This window comes from Loxodonta africana, chromosome 16, assembly GCF_030014295.1.
Source record: "Loxodonta africana isolate mLoxAfr1 chromosome 16, mLoxAfr1.hap2, whole genome shotgun sequence".
NCBI classification, from domain to species: Eukaryota; Metazoa; Chordata; class Mammalia; order Proboscidea; family Elephantidae; genus Loxodonta; species Loxodonta africana.
Window position 1 is genome coordinate 83781344 of NC_087357.1, and position 13543 is coordinate 83794886.

At 47.6% G+C, this 13543-nt stretch overlaps 1 protein-coding gene across 18 annotated transcripts in view; it reads right to left on the reverse strand.

The window, feature by feature from the left end:
* The window catches only part of WDFY4 (WDFY family member 4), a 415213-nt gene that overhangs the window by 383177 nt on the left and 18493 nt on the right, over nt 1-13543 (reverse strand). For 17 of the 18 annotated variants that reach the window (XR_010318150.1, XR_010318152.1, XR_010318151.1 and 14 more), the window contains one exon: nt 6803-7175. The exons of the other annotated variant lie outside the window; for it this stretch is intronic. Coding sequence is in view for 14 of the 17 variants with exons in the window: in XM_064269858.1 (XP_064125928.1) it covers nt 6803-7036 (234 nt within the window). In the remaining 3 variants the exon portion in view is untranslated. The remainder of the gene's footprint in view (nt 1-6802; nt 7176-13543) is intronic. 18 annotated transcript variants of the gene reach the window in all.

Below are 13543 nucleotides of genomic sequence, written 5' to 3' on the forward strand. Positions count from 1 at the left end.
GGACTTGCATGCTGGGAGATTATTGCTCAATATTTTAAAAAAAACTTTTATCTACTAACATTACTGAAGCTGCACCGTAATGCCTTGTGGTTGTCCCTTCACATGGAAGAAAGAACATGCTGCCTCTGGTCTCCAGAGGAAGATAAAGCATAATAAAGGCTCTTTAGGAGATGGGGAGAAAAACTCAGCTTTTATATGACAAAGAGAACCTGGCTGGTTCCAAGCGTGACTTCGATGTTACTGCGCCTCCAGTACTGCAGAGTCTGAGAATTTTGCCTTTAAGTGAGCTCGAAACATTTCAGAGACATCACAAGAACTTTCCCTACTAGCGTAGCACAGCTGACCCTTCCATTTGTAAATAAAAAAAATTAAAGTAGTGCATCAAAACTTTGCAAAACCAACAAAAATGTTTCCACATGACAGGATGTTTCAGGTCCCAGCCCAAGGTGGGGTAAAAACATGAGAAGACAAGAAGTGGTATTTACCCTCACTGTCCTCATGGGGGGAAACCCTGGTGGCGCAGCAGTTAAGACCTACAGCTGCTAACCAAAGGGTCGGCTGTTCAAATCTACTAGGTACTCCTTGGAAACCCTATGGGGCAATTCTACTTTGTCCCATAGGGTTGCTCTGAGTCGGAATCGACACAATGGCAGCAGGTTTGGTACTCGTGGGACACCAAACTTGAAGATATTGGTCATTCTTGTTACTTTATTTCATGTTTTTATTTCTATCTAGGAGTCCCAGGATGGTCAACCGGTTAACATGCTCTGCTGCTAGCTGAAAGGTTGGAGTTCAAATCCATCCAGTGGCACCTTGAAATAAACACCTGACAATCTACTTCCAAAAAATCAGCTACTGAAAACCCATTAAGCATAGTTCTACTCTGACACACATGGAATGTTCATAAATTGAAATCAACTCGACGGCAACTGAAATTTTTATTCAATTGTCAATTGAGTCACACTTGGTTTTTAGGAGAATGTGACACACTCAGTGACGTGAATGCTGCCCCACTGACTGGACAGTTAGCCCAAGAGAGCACACCCATGTACATGCGTGCACACACACACACGTTCACCCCCGAGTACAACCAAGCTAGCACTAATTCCAATCTCCCAGCACTAGAGAATGGATGGATTCTTCACCATGTTATCTGTTACTGCATAAAAAACCACCCCAAAATCTAGTGGCTTAAAATAACAGCAATCATTTATATTGTTCATAGATCTGCAGTTTGGGCAGCGCTCGGCAGAAGTCGCTTTCCTCTGTTCCACTCAGCTCGGCGGGGGCAGCTCAACTGGCCTAAGAGATCCACTTCCATGACAGCACACTCAGACGTCCGGCAAGCTGGGGCTGACTGTAGGCAGCAAGCGCAGCTGCCAGGTCGGGAGCCTTGTCTCCCCTCCACACAGGCCTCTACACAAGGGTGCTTGAGCTTCCTCACAGCATGGCAGCTGGGTACTAAGAGTATTTTAAGTGACAGGAAAGAGGAGGCTGTGAGCTTCTCGAGGCCTGGGCCTGGAAACGTGTATAACATCATTTCTGCCTATTCCATTAGCCGAGAAGCACAAACTCATCCAGGTTCAAAGGGAAGAACATCGACGTTACCTCTGGAAGGTAGGAATGTGAACCAATTCGCCACCTCTCTACCCTACCGCATCTGCAGGTTTCCTTTATTTCTGGTGCTGCCCTACCTTCCAGATTGTCCATGCCAGCCAGTGTGGGGTTTTATACAGGTTGCTGGGGATTCTCTGCTTCACTGCCTGCTCTAGCTCAAAGTGCATATTTCAAATGCGGTCTGTGACAACTAGGAGTCCCTGGGTGATGCAAAGAGTTCACATACTCAGCTGCTCACTGAAAGGTCGCGGGTTAGAGTCCACACAGAGGTGCCTCAAAAGAAAAGCTTGGCAATCAACCTCTGAAAATCAGTCACTGCAAACCCTATGGAGCACAGTTCTACTCTGACACAGGTAGGGTTGCCATGAGTTGGAGCTGACTTGATGGCAGCTGGCTTGGTTTCTTCAACAACAACTTCCAGAGCTGTAGCTTTCCCCATTCTATTATCCTGGAATGTCCCTCCCCAACAGGAGCATTGAGACGGCTCCCATTCCTCCTCCGCAGCAAATGGCGAAGTCCAGCAGTGCCAGCCATGTTTCTGGAGAAGTGCTTTCTCCTCTGCTTGAGGTCCTGTGATGGGAAGGATTCCAGAAAAAGCAACGCCCCAGGCTTTTGGCAGGAAAAGAACAACAACGGATGAATCTTTCCTGAGAGCATTGCTTTCCACACTGCACAGGACCTCCGCTCTGTGTTCCTCCTGTGTGACGCAACTCCCTGGGTCAGCTGTTCAAACACTGCCTGTGCGGGAAGTGCGTTCATTTTGTGCCCCGGGGGGAAGGTAAGGTCCTACCTAGCCAGGCGAAGCTGCCTGCCCAGTGAGTCACAGCCTAGAGAAACATGGTATCGAGAAGCGTTAGACACACGCCCCCTACCACCCCCAGAATGGCTCTCGGGAGCACAGTGGTTAACAACACGGGCCTGTGTCAGAAGGCCTGAGTCAGTTCTGCTCCACCACTAACAACCCGGAAACTTAGCCAAGTTATGCAACATCGCTAAGCCTCTCTTTCCTCACTTATAACACTGGGCTAAAAATAGCCCCTGCTTTCAAGGGAGGCTTGGTGACACAGTGCTTTTAGGCACTAAGCAAGATGTCAGGCTAGATCGTCAGAGCTTGGTGACTGTCACCTCATTAGTGTCAGTGAAAGTGACCACTTGCCTGGGCTTAGTCTTGGCGTTGACCCTTGCTAACTGCTTGAACCTAGCGGGACATTTCACTCTTCTGGGCCTCATTGTTAAAACACAGTTCGATTAGCACAGGTGAAAGAGAGAACGGGGCGATACAAACAAAGAAAGGAATGGAGGGAGGGAGGAAGGAAAAGAGGGAGGGAAGAAGAAAGGGAGGAAGGGATGAGAGAAGGAAGAGAGGGAGAAAAGGAGGGATGGAGGGAGGGAGGAGAGAGAGATTTAAAAAAATAGACAGGGTTAGTAGAATCTGACCTAGATGAGGATCGAGACATTGTCCAACTTGCCCTGGCTAAGAGCTCCTTTTTTGCCTACAGAGAAGAATGTGTGCAGCCTGGTGAAGGGGCGTTGGGGGGCACCAGCTGGGTCTAAATGAGAATTTCCTTTCTGACTGACCCCCACAGGGAAGGCCGCTATTGGACATCCAATTCCCCAAGATTTCATTGGCTCGTGTCTTCAGGTGAACTATTTCCAGGTATGCTAAGCACTTGGCTGATAATTGAAAGTTTGCAGGTTTGGGCCCACCCAGAGATGCCTCAGAAGGAAGGGCCTGATGATCTACTTCCAAAAAAACCAGCAGTGGAAAACCCTGTGGAGCACGGTTCTATTCTGACACACACGAGGCTGCCATGAGGCAGAGCCAAATCATGGCAACTGGAGGTAGTGGTGCACCTGTACAAACAACCTTCCATCTTCCCCACATTCCTTGGCACATCCAACTCATAATTAGGGAGCCTAAAGGCTCTGGATTCTGGCAGTTTTATTAATCAGAACTTAATAGAAACAGTGGGCTTGTTGATATGTAGAATTTAATAGAAGAATATAAAGTTTAAGTAAACTTTCTGTTTCTATAGGATTCATCAGAGGTGGACTCCAGAGATCCAAGATTAGAGATCGTGTCAGTGTTCTGGGAAGTGGGCAGTGGGATTTCAAATGTCCAGGCACAGATGTGTTCATGTTCTGGTGGCTGGTGGCAGGGCACCGGGGGCGTGCCTGCTGTCTGCGCCGTGAGCTTTACAATCACCCACTCATCGCACCCTCGGGGTCTCCCAGTGAAGTGTAAGTGATCCCACTTTACATAAGGAAACTGAGGCTCAGCAATACTTAGTGATACGCTGCAGGACACACAGCCGAAAAGTGTCGGAGCCAGGACTTGAGCCCTGGGCTGCTGGACTCGAGAGCCCACGTGTTTAAGCAGAGGTCACTGCACTTCAGGGACCGCGGCCGGGGTTTGGGGACACAGACCAGTGTTAAGGGTCAGTTGCCCCGGAGCTGACTCTGGCTCACGGCAATCCCAGGTGTGTCAGAGTAGAACTGCGCTCCATCAGGTTTTCAACGGCTGATAGTTTGGACGTAGATTGCCAGGCCTTTCTTCCCAGGCACCTCTGGATAGGCTTGAGCCTCCAATCTTTGGTCAGCAGAACCAAGTGCATTAGCAGTTCTCGCCAAAAGTTCTAGTAGAGATTGCTGTGTAGGGGTTGAAAGCACCAGTGTTGTCAGGTAAGATCACATCAATGAGCAAAGCGGGCTGAGAGCCAAGGATGAGGGAACGGAGCCGTGGTAAACTGGAGAAGCCAAGACCGTCTGAAAGGGTGTCGCCATCTCCATCCAGGGATTGTCAGGCTTGGTATGAACCACATACACAAAAACTGCCAAGTGAATCTGGAAATCAGGTTTTCGTGTGAAAACTTCCAATTATGAGAAAATGGCCACTAATTCATTTTTAACCTCCACAAGCCAAACAAAGCACACCCTGGGTGCTGTTGAGTGTTCTGTGCTCTAGACGGTAGTCTCCATGAGGCAGCGCTTCCGTCCTGTTCGCTGCCACATCCCCAGACCCTGGGACAGAGCGTACGAGCTTAGTAAGTGTTTGTAGAACAAACGAATCAGGTCTCAAGTCAAAACCATGCAGCGAGGCAAAGAACTGCCAAGCCTGCTGAGTAGTGTCTGGGGTCTTAAAAGCTTCTGAGCTGCCATCTAAGATACTCCACTGGTCTCACCCCTTTGGGGGGCAAGGGAGAATGAAGAAAACTAAAGATACAAAGGAAAGATTAGTCCAAAGGACTAATGGACCACAACTACCACAGCCTCCACACTGAGTCCAGTACAACGAGATGGTGCCTGGCTACCGCCACTGACTGCTCTGACAGGGATCACAATAGAGGGTCCTGGACAGAGCTGGAGAGAAATGTAGAACAAAATTCTAACTCACGAAAAAAGACCGGACTTACCGGCCTGAAAGACACTGGAGAAACCCTGAGAGTTGGCCCCAGGCACCCTTTTAGCTCAGTAATGAAGTCACTCCTGAGGTTCACTCTTCAGCCAACGATTAGACAGACCCATAAAACAAAACAAGACTAAAGTGACACACCAGCCCAGGGGCAAGGACTAGAAGGCAGGAGGGGACAGGAAAGCCGGCAATGGGGAACCCAGGGTCAAGAAGAAAGTGTTGACATGTCATGGGGTTGTTAACCAATGTCATATAACAGTGTGTGTACTAGCTGTTTAATGAAGAGCTAGTTTGTTTTATAAACCTTCATCTAAAGTAGAATTAAAAAATGGATTTACAAGTCTGGCTGTCGGGTGCAGGCTTCTCTTCAGAACCAAGGTGGCCCAGGAGGGAAAGCTACAGTCCAGGCCAGCAGCTGAGCAGAGAATTGCAAGAAGGGTCTGGGGCACTCACACTGGTCCTTCCATAAGGCACGTTGTCTGGGTGCTTTGGTGAGGCTGAGCTACCTCCTGGAAGCTATGGTTGGGACATAAGCATGCAGGCAGGGCTAGGGATGAGAAACCTGAGCCACCTCTCCTAACCCAGCTCTTCTGTTCCAGTAGTTTCCCCGTGAAATGGGAAGGATGGTGGTACAAGTCAAAAACACTGAGGAACATCATGAATTGATGGTCGGTAAGTTACCCGAGTGGCGCAAGCATTAACACACTCGGCTGCTAACCAAAAGAAAGGCCTGGTGAGCTACTTCCAAAAAATTGGCCACTGAAAACCCTGTGGAGCACAGTTCTCCTCCGACACACATGGGATTGCCATGAGTCAGAACCGACTCAGTGGCAACAGGTTATATGCTTTTATAATAATAACAACCCCAAATCAACAGTCAAGTGAAAACAAAGTCTTCAGAAAAAGGTGCCTTTTTAGCTCTGCAACTGCACTTGGATATATTCAGCCGTGGGGCAGACCTCACTGGCAGGAGCTCTGTTCCGGGACTGCAAAGGAGATCTCACACACCCAAGCTGCCGCTAGCCGCCATTAGCCCAGTGGGCAAGTGGTGCTTCCCTCCTGTGCTGTGACCAAGGAAGGGAGCACTGCTTCTGGTGGCTCCCTGCTGACCAGGCCTCAGTTTCCATTACTGGCACAATTCGATGAAGGTCTTTCTGGTCCTCCCACACTTTGGCATTGACATTACTGGAGTTTAGGGGTGCTAGCAATTTCAGGAGTCGTCCCTGGACGTTGTAAATGGGTAAAGCATTCAGCCGCTAACCAAAAGATTGGAGGTTCAAGTCCACCCAGAGGTGTCTCAGAAAAAAGCCCTGGTGATCTACTTCCAAAAGACCAGCAGCTGGAAATTCTGCGGAGCACAGCTCTACTCTGCTACCCACGGGGTGGCCAGGGGTCGACGTCAACGCGGCGGCAGCTGCTTTAGCAAGCTCAGGAGCTCAGGCGTCAGAACGCATATTCCTTTCTGAGCTCTCAAAGAAGCTGGTCTTTTTTCTGGCTCCCAAGCTGGGCTTATATTAAACAGTGTGATTTTTTAGCTAAAGAGACACTGTTATTCAGCACCCAACTATCCATCCTTCCCAAGCCCCTTTCCACCCTGGGGCTGAACCTCGCTTGCCATCTTTATTAAATGCCACAACCCTCTCCCCCAAGCAGCCAATCCAAGGCCACTTGTGATGACATTAAAGCCACCAACTTTAGACTCCAGTTCATGGGAGAAGTGTCCCCCAGAGCACCACACCATCTTCTCACAGTTTCAAAAATCAAAATACTGACCTTTAGGAACAGGGGGAGAAGGCTCAGCAGGCTCTTCCGGCATTCATCTGGGGTCCTGAAAACCTCTTGCTTGTGTTCCAGAAACTTCCCTTCTAGCACCTCCCAGAGAGCATCGGGGCCGGGGGACTGCCCTCCATGTGGGAAATGAGCCTGCACACTCTCAGGCCGGCCATCATTGCTGGAGCCTGGATCCGGTGCTCTGTCTCCAGCCTTTGCAATGTCTTCTGCCTCCATGCCTTGGCAAAGCAGAACTGAATTTTGAACAACACACAGTGAAAATTCCTGCCACTGCTCTTCCTGATGAAACTGGTTGTGGGACAGGGCAGGGCATTCATTCAGTCCGGGTCCTACCGAAGACGTTTCCTCTAAGAATCTGAAACCACCGAAAATAAGGAAGACTTTTTAAAAAAGGTTATGATTTCAATGTGACTAACATATTGACAATCTAACATGTCGGGAACTGTGCCTGGCTCCTATGCAGACTGTCTTACAAGCATATACAGAGAGATGGGTTGTTTCTTTCTCTTTATGTAAGCGAAGCCAAAACACTCTGGCAGCTAGAAATCGAGGTGAAATGCAAACCTTTAGCCTCAAAGCCTATTTGTGTGTTGGTTTTAATTATCTGATGTTGCTCCTCTTTTAAAAGACTGCATAGATGGAAGAGAAATGTGTAAATATTTCCCCGGCTTTTAGAGAAGCATGGGTTTCTACACCTAAAATCGTAACTTCCTTCTACCACATGAGTTTAAAAGGACATAGACTCTTTATTCTCAGCACTGTTTGGCTCACACTCAGTCTTTAAAAGACTTTGTCCTCCAAACGACTCTTTAAACCCCTGAGCTAACGTAAAGGAACTCTTCTATAATTGCACACAGGCGGAACGTGTGTAAGCCTGGAAACTCAGGTCAGCAGGTGTAAAGGACCAGAGCCTCTGGGAAGAAAATAGCAAAGACCTACTAGCCAGATAACCTTGAGGATGTACCTTTACTCATGTCCTTGACTTTTCGATAGTTAAGCCCTTTAGGTGAGTCCCCGTTGACTCGCAGTATAACAATGGTTTGTAGGCTGTTGTTTATTCGTCAGGAGTAAAGGAAACTCCAAGGAGAATCAGAGCACCCTGGCGCCCTGCAAGAAGCCAACCCCTAACCACGAGGTCCCCATGTGATGTGGGAACCCAGCCCTGGAGTCTGGGCAGCATCTGACAATCACAGGGTAGCAACCAGATGGACAGGTACACAGAGTGGGCCAACTACGGTTTTGCTCTTGGCCCCACTGCCGAGAAGACACATCATGCCTTGTTTTTCACCCAGAATGCAAATACTTGCAGGCTTCAAATAAAAGTTAGCTCAACGCCATGCGTCCAGGCTAACCACTCTGCTTCAGAACTTTTTCACTCTTTCCGTCTATAACTCTGTTGTGTCTCTGGCTCCTCTCCCATCAGACACACGTCTACTCTCAGGACTCATTTTAAGAACCATTTCCTTATTACAAAAACCATGTACAGTCAGGGTCGAAAACTGGGAAGGAACAACATATCAAGAAGAATATCAAAATTGCCCATAAGCCCACTACCCAGAAATTAACAGTTGATATTTCAGTGTATATCTGTCCAGTCCATATAGCTTAATAAGAATATACCCCTAATATTGTTTAAGTACATTTTTTATTTATACTTTTACTTTTGTTGGTTGGTTGATTGGCTGGGAATTTGTGGAGTTTTGTGTGTTTTTTCCTTCTTTGAGGGGTTGAACCTCAGGGGCAGGCAGTGGGCTTCCTCACAGCCCTCAGTGCTAGCACAGCCTCTTTGCTATTTGAGCAGGGCCCTCCCTGGCTTTGGTCATTAATTCATTTATCCCCTTGGACCACCATTCCCATTCCCTTCTTCCCCACCCACTGTGCCACAGGCCACCATTCCCACCTGGTTGACACATCTGATAGGTATCATTCCATTAGCTTGGGTCCTTCTCAGACTTAAGACATGATGCATGATTTCTGTATGCAGGCATTTTTTAACCTGAGTGATCTCGCTACAGACCCTTTTCTGCAGCTTACCTTTTCTCCCTCACATTGTGTCTTCAGACGTAGCTGTGTGGCTCTGTACTTATCAAGTTTGTCTCTTCGAACTGCTGCCCAGTATTCTCAGTGGGCAGCCACATGCCTGCTTTACCAGTGATTTCCTGTGACTGCACACGGTGCTGTTGTGGGTGTCGCAGAATGAGTTCCCTGACAGGGCTACATCCTGCTGACTCTGGTGTGCACACAGGAGCAGGGACGCTGAGTAAGCCCTCCAGAAGGCTGGCTCTGCAGAGCACATCAGGGCTGCCACCCCATCGCCACCATGCTCAGCACCACCCAGCTTTCTAAGTTTTGCCAACTTGGTTGAAGTAACATTGTCATTTTAATTTGTGTTTCTCTAAATTGCTAATGAGTATGAGCATCTCTTAGCCTGTTGGCTTTCCTCTTATGTGAATTGACTACTTTGCCCATCCTCTTCTTCTTGCTTTGTAAGAGTCCCTGGTATATTCTACAGACTAGTCATTTGTTGGCTTTAAAAATCACAAATATCTTCTCTCAATCCATTTCTCTTATAAATCAGCTCATAGCTTTCTTTTTCGTCATAACCATATACCATGGATATTTTCCATGTCATTAAAGATCTTTTACATCTTCATTCTTAGGGGCTGCACAGTGGCCTGTAAAACAACATTAGTTGCTTATTTAACTAATCCCACACACTTACTCATTTAAGTGGTTTCTGATACGGACTACTATAAACAATACTGCAGTGACAATCCTCCCATCCAGGTCTTTCCATGTAATCACAATTAAGTAACAGATTGTAATACATTCCTAAAAGGAAATACCAAAACCAGACTCATTGCTGTTGAGTCGATTCTGACTCATAGCAACCCTATAGGACAGAGTAGAACTGCCCCGCAGGGTTTCCAAGAAGCAGCTGGTGGGTTTGAACTGCTAACCTTTTGATTAGCAGCTGTAGCTCTTAACCACTACACCACCAAATAGCTGGGTGTAAATGTAGGTGAATTTTCTAGGCTCTCGACGCACATTTCCAAATGACCTCTCCAGGAACACCGTATCAGTTTATAGGTCACCTGCCATCAGCATAGGAGCGCTCACGCTTCCTCACTAATTATTGCTTTTTAAAAAAATCCTTGCTGACTTGATAGATTGAAGAAAAACTGGCATTTCTGTTGTTTCTCACTGTGTACCTTATAGCATGAGGAGCAGAGCACATTTCTGTCTGTGTGACACTCGGTCCCTTTGGGGTCCCTGCAGCTGGTTTGTGGAGTTAGATTGTAGAATGTTTGGGTTTCTTAGGTTCCCTCTGGGACATCTCAGCTACTCCCCTGGCTTTATTGATAAGCCCTGGAGCTGTATATCCACTAAATACTAGCTCCAGGTAGGCAAGAATGCCGTGCCTATAACAGGGGCTGGCACCGAGTAGATGCTCTGTGAGACATTGTTGAATAAGTGAATGACCATATAAATGAATGAATGAACTTATATGCTGATGATGCACAAATCTCTCTCTCTACCCCAGACTCCTCTTCTGAACAAGTTCTTTTTTTTTTTTCTCATGTCAAGGTTTTTACTTGGATTTCCCCAAACTCTGAAAGTCACTATGTCCCAATCAAGCTGCCCTGCCACTCACCAAGACAGCCAGCCCAAAGTCCACCCATAGCCACCAAACCCATGGATGGTTGTTACACCCAAGCTACATGTTGTCTATGTTATATAAGATTCATTTTGTGGCCACACTGCAGGTGCGACTAGCCAATTCATTCAGTGGCCTATTTCTGAGCACCTGCCACCTGCCACATCTCCAGGACACTAAGTCCAAGTCGGTGTCAGGACAGAACACAAAAGGTAACGTGACGGACCGTCTGTGGAATGTAAGAAACTGTCTCAGGTCTCCTAAAGAAGACCTGTCTACTGAAGTGAAACATTTGATTTGAGTTCCCTCAGATAGACAGAGATTTCTGAAAAACAAGAGTTTCTAACAAAAGTGGTTCTGTGAAAGAGTGTGGAGAAGTCATTTGATTGGAATGTGGAGCTGTGGCTGTCCCACCTCTGGCCTTCTGCCAGTTGCCCTGCTCCTGCTGTGTCTTGCTTGTGGGGAAAGGAGACAGGGCCAGGCTCTCAGAGCTGTGTAGGGCACAGCTGCACTGCCAAGAGGGGCCCTAGAGAAAACCCAGCACCTTCTTTTATTCTGAATGAAAAGGTACAAGTGGGGGTGAGAGTCACCTGGGAAGTCCTGTGCAGGGCCAGGGCTAGGGTGAGGAAAGTGAGCCACTTGCCTTGGGCACAAGATTTAAGAAGTGCCCAAAACTCAGTAATCACAATAGACAATATTTTAACACAATATTTTTAAAAAATTAATATTAGTGCCAAAAAATTCCTCTGTGACCAACCAAACATTTCGAGGGACAGAGTATCAGGGGCTGGGTCTAGGGACCATGGTTTCAGGAGACATCTAGGTCAATTGGCATAACAAAGTATACTAAGAAAATGTTCTGCATCCCACTTTGGTGAGTGGCGTCTGGGGTCATCTAAGATGCATCAATTGGTCCCAACCCCCCTGGAGCAAAGGAGAATGAAGAACACCAAAGACACAATGAAATTATGAGCCCAAGAGACAGAAAGGGCCACATAAACCAGAGACTCCATCAGCCTGAGACCAGAAGAACTAGATGGTGCCCAGTTACCACCAATGACCACCCTACCAGGGAACACAACAGAGAGTCCCTGACAGAGCAGAAGAAAAGTGGGGCACAGAACTGAAATTCTATGGTCTGACTGCAACTGGAGTCACCACAGAAGACATAGTCCCCAGACTCTCTGTTAGACCAAAACTACAACTATGCCCGAAGCCAACTCTTCAGACGAAGATTAAGCTGGACTATAAGACATAAAATGATGCTCATAAAGAGTGTGCTTCTTAGCTGAAGTAGATACATGAGACTAAATGGGCAGCTCCTGTCTGGAGGCAAGATGAGAAGGCAGAAAGGGACAGGGGCTGGTTGAATATACACAGGAAATTCGGGGTGGAAAGGAGAAGTGTGCTGTCACATTATAGGGAGAGCAACTAGGGTCCCATAACAATATGTGTACAAATTTTTGTATGAGAAACTAACTTGAACAGTAAACTTTCATTTAAAGCACAATAAAAAAAAGGGAAAAAAAATCCTCTGTGAAAAAAATATCAAAATTTTAAATAGACAGAGTCCCACCTTACACTTGCGGGGTCCACCCTCCCTCACCTCACCCTGGTCCCTGTCCTGTGGGCATTGGAGCTCAGGGCATTCTTTAAAGCCATCCACAAGTTAGACAAACATCTCCTTCCAGCCCCAGCCTCCGGGGTCCTGTGAGAGGCTGTGTCCTCCAGTGACACACGCAGTGTGATGGTGGCAAACACAGACTCTAGAGCTAGATCTGCTCGGGTTTGAGTCTGCTTGGTTTAGGCCCAGGGACTGAAGCTGCTCCTGGCTCAATGTCCTCATTTGTAAAATGGGATGATAGCAAGACCTCCTAATAGGGTGCCAAGAGGGTTACATCGGTGCTTGGCCTATGTCCCAGTGAGCATTGAAGGACAAGCACTTATTTGTGCAGTGTACTTGGTGGTGCAAACAATTAATGTGCTCAGCTACTGACTGAAAGGTTGGAGGTTTGAGTCTACCCAGAGCTGCTTCAGAAAAATACCTGGCAATCTACTTTTGAAAAGTCAGTGGTTGGCTTTTCTTTTACTTTGTGCAGTAGCAAAGAAGTCACTCGGATGACGAAGGTACGTCCGACCCACCTTTTCAATTGCACAAAGTTGTTGTTATTATTTGCTGTCGAGTCAGCTCGGAATGAAATATTGCCTCACATGCATGCAAAAATTAGGTAACAAAAAGGAAAGACAGAAGAGCTGGTGCCTTTGAACTGTGGTGTTGGTGAAGAATATTGAATATACTGTAGACTGCCAGAAGAACAAACAAATCAATCTTAGAAAAAACACAGCCAGAATGTTCCCTAGAGACAAGGATGGCAAGACTTTGACTGGCTTACTTTGGACACGTCACCAGGAAAGACCAATCGCTAGAAAAGGACATCGTGTCTGATAAAGTAGAGAGCCACCAATAATGAGAGAGAGCCTCAGTGAAACGGAGACAGTAGACACAACAGTGGACTCAGCCATCCCAGCGACCGTGAAGACGGAGCAGGACTGGGCAACGTTTCACTCCGAGCTGACTTGACAGCTACTAACAACAACGACTTTCTGCAGGCATGTATGTGTTCCACCTCACCTCATCTCCCTACCATCCAAAGACATCGAAGCTCTCAGCCTTGGACCATGGATGGCCCTGGGCTTGGCGGACAGAGGGACTTGCCCAGGGTCCAGTAGCCTGTTGGTGGCTGAAGCCAAATCCCCCAAGATCTGTCTATGGCCCAGGCTTTGCTTCACAGCCCATAGCCTGTTGCACACACACGAGGCTGAGCTCAATCAAGGGCTTACCAGCCTAGAAACATTTCCTGAAAAGATGGCTTTTAGGGAGAGATGGAGGAAAAGTTGGCCTTGGCAGGACCTTGACAGGACAGGAGGCTGTGGGGAGTCCCAGGGTCTCCAGGCAGAGGAGGCATCTCCTCTCCCAGCCAGGCTGCTCCCAGCCCCTGCCCACTTTGCATGGCTCGGGCAGGGGGCATGCTTGCCAGATTCCTCCCCAGCTCCCAGACTTAAAG